This window comes from Puntigrus tetrazona, chromosome 8, assembly GCF_018831695.1.
Source record: "Puntigrus tetrazona isolate hp1 chromosome 8, ASM1883169v1, whole genome shotgun sequence".
Lineage (NCBI taxonomy): Eukaryota > Metazoa > Chordata > Actinopteri > Cypriniformes > Cyprinidae > Puntigrus > Puntigrus tetrazona.
Window position 1 is genome coordinate 14,554,773 of NC_056706.1, and position 13,863 is coordinate 14,568,635.

General features: G+C 37.4%; 1 protein-coding gene across 3 annotated transcripts in view; it reads left to right on the forward strand.

Moving 5' to 3' along the window:
• si:dkey-91m11.5 (PH_BCR_vertebrate and RhoGAP_Bcr domain-containing protein) overlaps positions 1–13,462 on the forward strand; it is a 38,619-nt gene extending 25,157 nt beyond the window's left edge. Inside the window, exons 9-23 of one of the 3 annotated variants that reach the window (XM_043247935.1) lie at positions 2,528–2,649; positions 2,749–2,914; positions 3,022–3,141; positions 3,372–3,447; positions 3,592–3,696; positions 3,790–3,864; positions 4,808–4,905; positions 5,123–5,242; positions 8,560–8,619; positions 9,419–9,528; positions 10,649–10,788; positions 10,877–11,011; positions 11,112–11,217; positions 11,532–11,694; positions 11,816–13,462. In XM_043247935.1, the coding sequence (XP_043103870.1) occupies positions 2,528–2,649; positions 2,749–2,914; positions 3,022–3,141; positions 3,372–3,447; positions 3,592–3,696; positions 3,790–3,864; positions 4,808–4,905; positions 5,123–5,242; positions 8,560–8,619; positions 9,419–9,528; positions 10,649–10,788; positions 10,877–11,011; positions 11,112–11,217; positions 11,532–11,694; positions 11,816–11,905 (1,686 nt within the window). In that variant the 3' untranslated portion in view covers positions 11,906–13,462. Of the gene's footprint in view, positions 1–2,527; positions 2,650–2,748; positions 2,915–3,021; positions 3,142–3,371; positions 3,448–3,591; positions 3,865–4,807; positions 4,906–5,122; positions 5,243–5,673; positions 7,128–8,559; positions 8,620–9,418; positions 9,529–10,648; positions 10,789–10,876; positions 11,012–11,111; positions 11,218–11,531; positions 11,695–11,815 lie in introns of those variants that run through there. The other 2 variants (XM_043247933.1, XM_043247936.1) reach the window with 2 other exon arrangements.
• The last annotated feature ends 401 nt before the right edge of the window (positions 13,463–13,863 follow it).

Consider the following 13,863-nt stretch of genomic DNA (forward strand, 5'->3'; position numbering starts at 1 on the left):
ACTGACACGGAAAGAAGAAACAATTGATGCTCTCTGATGTCACGTGGGCTATTTTATCAATATCTTTACTAACCTTTATGAGCCTTGAATGTGTCAGTTGTGTTGCTGTCTATGGAGGGTCAGAAAGTTCTAGAAAGTGATGTGTTTTGAAGATGAAGGGTTAAAGGTTCGGAACGACATGAGGGTGAGTAATTAATGACAGAATTTTCATTTTCAACTATAGCTATAAGTATGATAAATATTAAAAATGTGAAAGATAAACGACTCTGAATACAAAATTTCCTAGCGTCATAGATCAGGCTTTAAAAAGTTTTTTGGTGCGACTCCTTTATGAATATAATTTATGTAAAAAATATTGAAAAATAATAGTATGAGTTCCTTCCCAGAAGAAAAACCCTTGCCGATAAACTCTTGTACTGCGATTATTTTTTCGTAATTTATTTCACGTCAAGTGTACGAATATTCATCAGTAAAGTCCGGTTGCATGACCCTGCAAGTGTCCCATCAACAATATAATCATCTCCCGCCTTCCTGTTCCCCTTCCTCCTTTATCAAAGGCCATTTTTGCGAAACGAGAAGTGTCTCAACACCCTTCCCAGCTTCAAAATGAACACAAACACGTATTCGCACACTCCCCCGACCCCTCTGAACTCTGAGTCAGTTGACCTGGTACTAGACTTCCTCGCAGATTACTGGAAAACTGTGTGGGAAGTGGCTCTCTGATTGTAGGCTTGTGGACATGCCAGGCATTTTTATTGCAGAAAATACAGAGATGCAATTCAGAGATATCAGAGATATCATTTATTATTGGAATGATTAAAGGGATGACTGACATAAGCTGGGGAACAGTGCGGCTCAGCTTAATCACGATTCCAGTAAAGATTTGTACTTAAATAAAGAATTTTTTGGTTTTTATCACTGATGATGAAACACCATTATACAATCCTACAAGAAAGTATTCATCAAAAAAAAAAATTTTTCGACATCATCTGTGCATTTTTGCCAGACACACAAGACCTAAAATATCTCTTTGTTTCTCTTTCGGGATCCAACAAACGATTTTCAAAGGAGTATAAAAGGCCTTTGACTTTTTTTTATGGATCACAAACGCTTTCAAGCATGAAGCATCCTAAAAATATAAAATATCTAATAATTTAAGGAACAAAACATCACCAAAAACATATTAATAGAGTAATATTGAAATTAATATTTCATTGCACATTTGCATTTTCTTTTAGAGGTCTGACAATGCCTGGTCAGTAATTTTCCAACATTATCAGTTGCAAGGGCATCTTGGTCCATGTCCTGTGTAATTATTGTCATGGAGATGATGGATTTCCAGTTCGTGGCCATGTGTTGCTTTTCATCTTAGGCTGTTTTAGCAGATGTCTCTAAATGCGGCCAAAGTCAATACCGCACACATATATCATGTTTGCCAAATCCTAGTGTACTTTAGAAGAAAAAAAATGCAAGTTTAGACATAAGGGATAAGCACACACTCTCTGAAGCCAGGGTCACAGGTCAGAGCCAGTGTTTTGAATGCATCAACACACACACACACACACACACACACACACACACACACACAGACATTCAGGCCAGGAAAAGAGCAGATGTCGTTCACATATGTCACACACCCTTAAATTAGGGGAAGATTCGGTCACTCAAGAGAGCAAATGCACACCCAGTTGTAAAAAATGACCTGAGATGGACATCTTGTACAGAAAATATTCTGTTTGAAATTGCTTTGCTATTTTAAGAACAAAATGTAGTTTTTTTTAATAGTGAAATGTAGATTTTTCAGCCCATTTAAGGTAATTTTTTCCTGTAATCTGACTTACAGTAGGTAATTACCATCATCTCTGCCTTTTGTGAATCATTTCATCCAGCACACTTTTTTCATCCTATCTAGCTAGCCGTGGTTGTCTGGGGTTGAAACCCCCTCAGGCTGCCATCATTATCATGAAAATAGCTCCCGTGACTCACCCACAATAGCACAATTTCTTAAGTGTGTCATGCCTCCATCTGAGTGAATGAGACTGAGCCTCTCATTGGCTGTTTTCCTCCTCACCTACTTCAAATGACCCCATGCCTCAGGCAAAATAGTGACTGCCACTGATTTATGGGACAGAAAACAATACATGAACGCCCCCTATTGGTAAACATTTGAAACTAAGTGTGGTTTTGGTTTTTAAAAATGATAATTGTCTATTGTTTTTTTTTACATTCCCAGAGCTGTCAATATATATAACATATATATATATATATATATATATATATATATATATATATATATATATATATATATATATATACTACAGCAGCAATTTATAAGTTTTCAAAAGAGTAAAAAATATAAGCAATTATTTGTGCTGGTCAAAACAGAAAAGATGTCAAATTTGTTATCACTCTCTTGTAATTTTCTGTAATTTAATGTAAAGGTAAAATAATACAAATACACTGTTCTTTATGTGCATTACATTTAATATATATATAGAAACATACATGTCTTTTAATGTCTTTAAAGAATCGTCAGCTTCTCAGAGACCAGTTTATGGTGGAATTAGTCGAAGGAACACGAAAACTTCGACATGTCTTCCTCTTTACTGACCTGCTGCTTTGCGCCAAATTGAAGAAACAAACCGGAGGGCAAGTCAATCTATATTTCAGTCTATTGTAGAAACATTTCTCCTACAAAGTTTTCTTTATCATAACTGTGAGCCTGTTTCTGTCTCTTCCTGTGTTCAGGAAGGGTCAGCAGTATGACTGTAAGTGGTATATCCCACTAGCAGACGTCACCTTTCAGACCATCGATGAATCAGAGTCTTCACCGGTTCCCCTGATACCAGAGGAAGAGATCGATGCTATGAAGGTCAAGATTTCTCAGATCAAGAATGATATTCAGAGAGAAAAGGTAGATGTGTGGATTAAACATTAATCAGAAATGTTTTCCAACAGTAAACATTCAGCTTTGTGTTAAATGTTTCCCATCTCCTTCCTCTCATTCACTCATGTGTTCAGAGAGTTTGTAAAGGAGGTAAAGTCCTCGATCGTCTCCGGAAGAAGCTGTGTGAGCAGGAATCTCTGCTGCTGCTCATATCTCCATGCATGGCCTTCAGAGTCAGTAACAGGAATGGCAAGGTGAATCAATAACAGACAGTTTCTGAAAAATTTATTTATTTTTCAGATATCTGCATTCTGTGTACTTTTTTCTAAAAGAACACCACCCAAAAAACATTTGCTCACTGTGATGTGATCTTCTGATAAACGCCAAATGCTAAAATATTAACATTTGATGTCTAATATTGGCTATTTAAATAACAAACTTTCCTAAAAGTTCTTATTTCCTGTGTTTTATTTTTGTATTCCAGGGCTATACGTTCCTGATTTCATCTGACTACGAACGAGAAGAATGGAGGGAGATCATTCGAGAACAGCAGAAAAAGTGTAAGCATTGTTGGTTCTCACAAAATCCTTTCTACCTTCCAAGAAAATCACAGCAGGACTCTGTTCCTTATCCTGCTCTTATCCTTCAGTCCCTTACTGGTTGAACGTGAATACATTGAATGTCTCTCTCTCGATCTCTCACAGGTTTCAAGAGTTTTTCTTTGACTTCCCTGGAGTTGCAGATGCTCACCAATTCCTGCGTGAAGCTGCAAACCGTTCACAACGTTCCTCTGACAATCAATAAAGAAGGCGAGTGCCTTTTTTGTTTTGTTTTATTAATATGTTTTTCTACTGAAATATCTCTGAAATTTGGCATAAATTGGTTTGTTTTCCTCCCATTAGATGATGAATCCACTGGGCTGTATGGCTTTCTAAATGTGATTGTTCATTCTGCAACAGGGCTGAAACAGAGCTCGAGTAAGTTGTCTGGCACGGGATGTCTCACCTAGTTTATGAGACTGCAGCAGTGTGTTTTTTCAGCACTTGCAATTATATGGAATGAAATCCGGCTCACAGTAATCATTAAATTATTGAATGCCTCCCTAATATGTGCGCACATGCATGAAAACACCTGACATGCTCCCTGCTGTTGTTGGGCAGAGTTCTCTCTATGAGCAGCTGTGGGACGGGTGGATTAACAGAGAACGCTGCGTTCCTTCTTAAAGCTAACTCTCCATCACTAATTTATGTCTTTCTTTGTTCTCGCTCATTCATTGCTTCGGCTTTCTTGTAGGCTTTATCCAAGAACATCTTCCTTACGGTATATACCATGGTGACAATATAATGTAATAAGAGCCAAAAGCTCTTTGAATTAAAATAAAAAAAATATTCTGACAACTAGACTATATTCACTACCACTGAAAACTTTACCTCTGAGTATTTTAAAATAGTAACTGTATTAATATTTTCAAATATTATTGCTTTTATTTTTGTAGTGTGAATGCGCAAATGAAACAACCAACCCCACATTTTTGAATGATAATGTAAATATCAATGTTTTAGTGTATATATAAAATTATATATAAGTGTTATACATATGATAAATGTATATATTTTATTTCTCAAAAATATTTCATTTAATTAATCATACACAAAATTAAGCATATAAAAATTAAATATTTGAAAAATGATATTAAAATACTAAATATAAAAAAAATAATATTAAAAATAAATATTTTTACTAAATTATAGTAATAGTTATTGAGATTGGTCATACTGCCCCTTCCCTAATACTGTCACAGCTAAAACTATGTGGTAAAATTGTCATTAATGTTCAGTTTTGTTTGTTGTTTTGTTTTTTTAGACATTTGAAAATGACTTTATATTTAACCGGCTTGTTGTCTTTTCTCTCCCCTTCCAGATCTGTACTGTACATTGGAGGTGGACTCGTTTGGCTATTTTGTGAACAAAGCAAAAACTCGTGTGTATAGAGATGCCACAGAGCCAAACTGGAATGAGGTCAGAACTACAGCCCATCCTCAGCATGTAGCTGCCTTCAGAAACATTTAGAGAAACCTAGAGCATTAGAAAGACACATAGAATAATTAGTCCTTATGCTACAATACAGTTTGCACTGAATGAGCACAAAATACACTCTGCAGCTTTAAATATGAAAAGAGATTATAATGCAAGTTGAACGATGTGATTAAATGGAGGTTGGACTCTCTCTTCGCAGGAGTTTGAGATCGAGCTGGAGGGCTCTCAGACCCTCAGACTGCTGTGCTACAGTAAGGTCAAACAGTACAGGGATGATGGGGAGAACATGGATCGCATCATGGCCAAAGGACAGATCCAGGTATACCTGCTTATGTGATATTATTATATGTGACCCTGGAACACAAAACCATAATTAGAAAACCAATTTTTTTTTTTTATGATACTGAATAAATAGCTTTCCATTGATGTAAGGTTTGTTTGGACAGAACAACATTGGGCCAAGACACAACTATTTGAAAATTTGGAATCTTTATGATTAAAAAAATCTAATGATTGACAAAATTGCCTTTAAAGTAATTAAGTTCTTAGCGATGCATATTACTAATGAAAAAAAATACATTTTGATATAATTATGGTAGAAAATTTACAAAATAACTTCATGGAACATGATCTTTACATGGCATCCTAATGATTTTTGGCCTAAAACAAAAATCGATCATTTTAACCCATACAGTGTATTTTTGGCTATTGCTATAAATATACCCTTGCTACTTATGACTGCTCTAGTGGTTCAGGGTCACATATTTAAGAAAGCTTTGAAAAGTTGAACACTTATGTCCTCATTTTAAACACTGTTGAACAGTTGTTTTGATTTGGGATATTATCAGACTTACTTCACAGTACTTTTTTTGCAATAGTCATACATTTTAGTACAGCTGCAACAAAAACGTTGTGTGTATTAATTCATGAATCGGTCTATTATATATTTCCATAAATAACATTTTCACTATTGCGAAGCGACTATCGCTGTTTCTCTGTGCGCGAAATCCAAGTGATACGTTTGTGTCACTTCATTATCAATTTTTTCGATTAGTCATAAACCTCAGGATAAAACAAGCAATCTATAATCTGCTTATTCGTAGTGACTAAGCATTTACATTTTTAATTCCTAATGCAATGAACAGAACAAAGCCGGTAAATTGTTCAGGTGGATAATCCTGCCATATGCGGCGTTGTGCTCGTGTCACCAGAGAAACCTGAGCGACGGCCTCAGGGAAATGCTTAGGTGTTGTGCTAGAGGAGGATTAGAAGGACTGTACTATGGATCGTCGTCGTTGTTTGGAAACGCTCCAAAGAGAAAGTGGGACATGACACGCTAACAGAGTCCCAGAGGGGCAGGTGTGAAACCACGGATGAGTTGAGTGAAAGTCAGCATTAGCAAATGAAAGCTTTTGTCTTAATCACGTGACCCTTTGTTTTTATGGCAACCGTTTTTTTTCCCCTGTGGCCACAGACTGTATAGATCTCAGCTGTTTAGTCTAAACACTCCATACGAGATCTGTTTCTGCTGTTTCTTCTCAAATGATTGTTTAGTTCATCTAAACTTTAAGCAGATTTAAGCAGCAGGTGAAACACTTGAAATTGTCTTGAATGTGTTGTTGGTAGGTCAGCTGCCATACTGGGCCGTAATCATCAGGGTGGGAGGAGATTCTGTAGTTAATCCCAGCGCTCCATCTGTGTGACAGCTCTGTCAGGGGAGCTGTGTGTGTGTGTGTGTGTGTGTGTGTGTGTGTGAACTCAAGAATATATCAGAGACGTTCACAGCAATAGGCTCATCCAGACCAGCATGACAACAGTTATGCCAAAACACGCACCGCTTCAGGATGACATGGAACGCCAGTTGGCCGTTGCGCTAGAAGATCCAAATTCGTCTGTGCTTCTGTGAGCGGAGAGGGAGTCCCGTTCCTGTACCCTGCCGCTTCTTGTCGATAACAGCAGCGTTCTTTGAGGAAGTCAAACGCGAGATGGGCAAAAAGGACCAGACGCAGGATGGTGAAGAGCGTTATGGTAGAGCGAAGGCCGTGGCTAGTAAACTGAGGAAGGAAGAGTTGATTAGCAGCTGTGCGGTGGAGGAAGAGGAGAAACAGGAGGAAGATGAGGAGGTGGACGTCTGCCTCAGGAGGAGCCCCAGCACCGGGGCTCGACTCTGGGGTAGAGTTCGCAGCACGCTCCTCAGGCAGAAGGTAACGAGAGATTTGACTGTGCGCCGGGATTTAGGAAGTAAACTCGGTTTGGACATTTGCTGTGAGATGAATATTGTTAAGCAGGTTGTTTGATTAGGAATCGATATTTTGCTATCCATCAGCGACGTTTTTCGTTGCTCTGCATTATGTTGTTTTGGTAGGGTACGCTTTATTTGTTAGTGATTTAGGAAAAATATTAAAACATATGGGAAAAAAAAGTACAGTGTGATTTCACACTGGTGACCTCCAGGGGGCAGTAAGGGGCTGCTGGGGGTCAAAATGTGTTTTTAAGACGGTCAAAGTTAATTTAAGATATAGTTGGCGATATCATATGTGCAATCAGTTTTGATCATGAAATTTGATCAGTTTTGATAAAAAAAAAAAATGGCCCATTTATACAATGAAAATGTTAAAGACAGTCATTTAATTTTCTGAAACAGTGTACCGTTCACAATTTGGGATCTTTTTATTATTTAAAACTTTTATTGTCAACAGGCTGCATTTATTTGATAAAAAAATGTTTTTGTCATTTATGCCGAATCATTACTCCAGTCTTCAGTGTCACATCGTCACATGCTTATTTGCTTCTTGAAAAACATTTATTATTATCATTGTTAAAAAGGTTCTGCACCTTAATATTTGTGTGTGATTTATTCTTTTGTAACACTAGAAATGTAACTGTTGATCAATTAAATGCATCGTTGATGAACAAAAGTATTTATTTATACGTTTTGAAATTATTGCTTGCTTTTGGTTGATATAGATCTATTAGACATAGGCTACCTAAAACAGTGTTACGTCCGTGTCGACATATACAAAAGACTGTTGTCTGCACATATAAAATATGCCGTTGATTTTTGCTGCCCTTTCTCCATGTACGAGTGCATCAGAATTACACAAATCAGATTTTTTGGCATGAGCAAAGCCAACCAATCAATACAGGTCCTTCCATCGGCAGCAAGCTGGTAAATTATGTTGTCACAACATCTATAGCAGAGCACAATAAATACAAACTGACACCCTGGTATTAGAGACGTGATAAGAACTGAATCTGTCACTAGACTAATACTGACAACCTACTATGTGGACGTTATGTAATACTATAAGACTGAGGAAGATGGGCATATCATAAAGAAAGGTTATGCCGAGAATATGCTGTTCTTTATAGGTTATGCATTTCTGTTTAATCTGTATCAGTTAAGTTGAAATAGCTCTGTGCATTGGTCTGCATTCTTCATGTACTGTACTGCGCGTCTTGCCAGATATTATTTGGTCCTGGCTCAGTGCACTTGTTCATTTATTTTTTGTGAAATGCAGATACTTTCCAGTAGCATGTTTACTGAGCTGCCATTTTTAGCAGGTGACTGTGTGTTTGGGGTCACGCTCAGATAAGGATTATCCTTTTGATTGACATTTGTCCCTGTTTTCACAGCTGGATCCTCAATCGCTGCAGGGTAAAGACTGGCAGAGGACAGTAATCAGCATGAATGGGGTCAGTGTGGCTCATCCCGCACAATTATAACACAATTACTAATAATAGGAACAGTCATTTTAATAAATGGCCATTTACATTTGAACAGGATACACACTCGATTAAGATCATCTGGATATGCCTGGGAAGTTATTAATAGATTTTGATTGTTGCTGAACGCTGAAATTATGATGTACTGTAACTATATGTAATGCATATGTAGGTGCTTATCACTTGTTGAGATATTTAAGTAAAATTCTATAGAACGTGTTTTAATATTTTTACCCCAAAAAAGCTTTTCTAGTTTAGAAATTAAAGTCAAAATAAAATTTTTCCTTGAAACAAGATAAATAATCTGCAAATGGGGTAAGCAAAATAATCTTGTTTTCTGTTTGAAATAAGATTATTTCACCTTAATTTCTAGATAATATTGTTAATTGTTAATATAAAAGAGCTGTTTTGTATTTTATTATATTTTAAAGAGTACTTTATTAATGTAATGGCAAATCTCGTGTAACAATGTAAAAGTCTTTACTGTAACCTTAGATCAATTTAATGCATTCAACTTCTTTAAAAACTGACCATTGTGTAGGTATTTTATGAACATAACTGTACTTTTTCCATTAACAAGAAGCACAATGATGGATTATCATGGTCACGTGGCTTGATATTAAGCTGATGGCCACAGCTTACAGTGATTTTAATTTGTGATTATTTGATAGGTGAGATTGAGCACAGAGTTAGTTATCTCGTTCTCATCAGTGAGATTTCTTTTATATTAAAAAAATGTTCATTCATGCACATTCATCGCTCTTTTTAGATTGAGGTCAAGCTGTCTATGCGGTTCACCAGCAGAGAGTTCAGTCTGAAGAGGATGCCGTCCAGGAAACAGTCCGGAGTGTTTGGTGTTAAAATTGGGGCTGTAACTAAGTGAGTCAACCTACCAATAAATTCAGTGCATGGCTGACACAAATACACTATACGCTATTTTCCCTATTAAAAGATACTAACATCAGTTTAGTAAATATGTCACATTATATGATTCTAGTCATATCTGTAGCTTAATAAAAGATGAATATTACTCATTCTCACTCTGTAAACCCATATTTTTTTGGATACTTTCAAAACGGAAAATATTTTGTATTTAAGTAGTGCTGCATCCAAGCCACTAGAGGTCAGTATAAGTCAAAAATGACTGCTTATGAGTGTACCTGTATTGAGGATTAATATAGTTATGTTGTATGCAGTTTTATGTCAGGCAGCTAGTCGTGATTTGATTATTATATGAAGTTATGTTCCACTCATCCGTCTTTCGCTCCGAAAGCAACACCAGTCAGCTGTCAGCCATGTTTCCTATAATTTAGAGGACACAGGGACCCTTCCCAGAGTGTTTTCCTAGACCCACATGACACAAATGAGGGCTCGTAAAAATAAGGAGGGGGGGAACTTCCTTTTAATAAAGCTGAGGAAAGCTGGTCTCCGTCAGATGGGTTCTTAAAGCATAAAGGAAAACAGAAAGAGACCCCATTATAGACTTCCTGAGAAACAGGAAGAAATGATTATTAAAGGCAAGGGTTTGCCAAGGGTTTCCCTCAGAGGACTGCAATAAAAACAGGACTGTGGATTTAGGAATTAGACTCTCAGATATGCATTTTTTGTAGTTTAACAGTTAAACAGTAAATCTATTAATACATGTTTTTTTTAACTTGACAGTTTTGGGAGGAGTATATGGTAGATAGAATTTTTTTTTTGTTTTCTCAGGTGGTCTCATTATGATTTTAGGATATTGGAATGCCGTGTCAGGATAATGCAGATGTAGGTTTAAGTAGCCAATGAAAATGCTGATGCAGCAAAAAAAAAATATGCTGGTTATTTTTTACTTCCCAGAAACAGTGAATTACAATAACAAATACATTTTAACAAAAAGCTTCTCATAATCTTGTGGTCATGGTATTTACAACTTTAATGCGAAAATAAAAAATAGCACAAATCATTTGAAAGGTGTTTTCCAGACGCAGGTTGTTGACTCGTGTTTGATTGTTCCTCTTAGACGGGAGCACTCCAAAGTGCCTCTTATAGTGAGACAGTGTGTGGAGGAGATTGAGCGCAGGGGGATGGAGGAAGTGGGCATCTATCGTGTCTCTGGCGTGGCCACAGACATCCAGGCCCTAAAAGCTGCGTTTGATGCCAGTAAGTTATTCAGTAGTTCTTGTAGGGATGAACTTAAAAGATTATTGTTGTTATGGCTAAAAATGTGTGCTTTTTTGTGATTTAACAGACAATAAAGATGTTTCTGTTATGATGAGTGAAATGGACGTGAATGCCATCGCTGGAACACTGAAGCTCTACTTCAGAGAGCTTCCTGAGCCTCTCTTCACTGACGAACTATACTCAAATTTCACCGAAGGCATCGGTCAGTTGAGTGTTTTTTTTATTGTATTGGCTAATTATTTATTCAGCAGTGTCAAATAATCAATGTTAATCGTTTATTTTTGTTTATTCATTTTCCTCAGCATTATCCGACAGTGTGGCAAAGGAAAGCTGTATGCTCAATTTATTGCTCTCGCTACCTGAACCCAACCTACTGACCTTCCTGTTTCTACTGGACCATCTGAAGAGGTGCAGTCTGATCCCATCAAACTATATCAGTAACATGTCAATATAGACTTGAACTGGTGTTTGCGATAATATGATGCTAATTTAAAAGAAACCACATAAAACACTACAGCATAGCAGTAAACTACTTTTTTCCTCCACAAAACTATATGCAGATTAATAGAATAGAATAATCAAAATTAACCCCATCATTTAAAGGCAGTCTTTCATAAGCCAAAGGAGAGCGGCTTTCATAAGCCAAAGCCTTTTTATGGGCAGACAAGCTCCATTTACATTTGTTTAGGACTTACATGTCCTTTCTTCTTTCTGTCTTCCAGAGTTGCCGAGAATGAGAGCATCAACAAGATGTCTTTCCACAATCTCGCCACAGTATTCGGCCCGACCCTCCTCCGCCCCTCTGAAAAGGACAGTAAAATTCCAGCCAATCCCACGCAGCCCATCTCTATGAGCGACAGCTGGTCTCTCGAGGTTATGTCTCAGGTAACACTACGTTCTGGAGTTCTGGTTTGAAACGTCCCCTGAGGTCTCAAAGCATCAAAATGGGTCACACGCAAAATAATAGCTGTGTTGACGTATCTGTTGCTCCTCTCTGCCTCCGTAGGTCCAGGTGTTACTGTACTTCCTGCAGCTGGAGGCGATCCCTACGCCGGATAGTAAACGGCAGAGTATGCTTTTCTCCACAGAGGTTTGAAAAGGAGCTCAGATCAGCTCAACACGGGACTGATTCAGCATGCGACCAATGGAGGGCACCAACATCCTGCTGAAATCTTCCAGGCAGACTGAATTCCCTGCACCACTGATATTTCTGTAGTGAAGAATGACAAGCCAGTCTGATATCTTCTCATGGACTCACTGTCACAAGCGCTTAGAGTTACACTCAACATGCAGGTGATGCTGCTTGTTTTCACCGTCATCCGTGGTAGGATTTCTGACTGAATGGTGGCTCACACTTTGAGTGCCAAGCTTCTCGTAGATCATTGGATGGTGAATGTTATTCTTGCGTTTTCTCTTGTTCCTTTCAGCACTGCGGGATTATAAAGAATTACACATTCCGGTTTTCCATAAATGCTTTATTTGATCTGACGTTTTGCTCACCTGTGATTTATGTCTTTCCCGTGGCGAGGGCTACGGAACATCTGAATACTCGAATCATGAGGAGGAACGCGTTTATACGGCCCCTTTCTGATGGATAAAACACAACACGGAGAACTAAAATTGTGTGACCGAAGTTAATATGTTAGCATGTCAACTAAAAAGAATATACAACGCAATTATAGTTTGCCGTCATTCCCAAGTATGTACATTCCTTTTGTTTTATGGAAACACATCTGTTTAATCTTGCATAAATCATTGGATTACCGAGCCTATATTAAGACAATACAGCACACATTGTTCATATCACATGATATTATAGGACTATAACACATTATTTTACAGTACAGTTCTAACCGGACTCCTCACATAACATTAAATAGTTTGAAATCCTTACGGTATTAAAGGAAATTAACCGTAACTGATGGACTCGATATATTAAAGTGGATATAGGAGTTCTCCATCAGAATAACTTCACTGCTACAAGAAATAGCAAAAATTAACTTAATTCAAACACTGTACATTGTCTTGTTTTATCGTCTGAGTTCATTATATTTTCACTTTGTAAAGCTTTTTTGGTTTTTTGCTGTTCGTAAAACTTGCAAGCACTTTGCGATCCTGAACAGTGCCAATATCTTGCCCTGTTAAGTGTGTGTGTGTAAATTGTTCAGTTTATCATGGCTAATATACATATGTCTGTATTATGTTGTTCAGAACAAAGGAGAGGTTGTGTATTATGTCATGTAACATGCAGGCATGTTGTTTTGAAGATGACTTGTTTTTCTTTTAGAGAGTTTCTTTAGTCATTGTGTAACAGATTCTTTACGCTTGTGTATTTCCTGTAGACTAATGAAAACCGAGACATTCCTGTAATTGTGTTGAAAATCATTGCCTTTCTCTGTTCTTTTTCCATTGTATGTTCTGGAATCTGCACTTCCTTTATCAAGCTGCTGCTTGAATTACAGCTGTATCCATTCCTCGTTTTTCTCTCTTTTATTTGGGCCGTTACACGCTGTACTGATGAAGATATTCCCGGCTGCCATTTTACGAGCCAGCTTCTATGATGAGGAAGTGTTCTGTATACGGATAAGTATGGCACAGTGTGGATTAAGGAGATGGATCACAATAAACTCCTTCATCCTCTTGTTTCCACAGAGCCGTTGACTGTTCTGTGTGTTTATCTGACCGATGGCCAAGTACATTAAACAGTCCTCAATAAGAGATAGCATTACTCCCCAGAAGACGTTAGGACGCAGTGGTTTGTGCTCGGCATTCTTTCCTCTCCTGGAGCACTATTGCTGAAACAATAGACTTCGTTTATTATTATTACTGGACAATTTTGAAACTGCACAAAGCTATTGTATGGCAGACCTGTTACAATGTGGAGATGTGAATCTGTACAAAGTAGATGAATAATAAATTTAAAGTTGGTCAAAAAGGATAATTAGCGATCCCATGTTTTTGTTGATATGCTCAGGGCTTGAAATGGGGGGTGAACTAAGGTTAAGTAAGTTTGCAAATGTAAAACTGAATTTAAACAACGTTTATAATATTTTT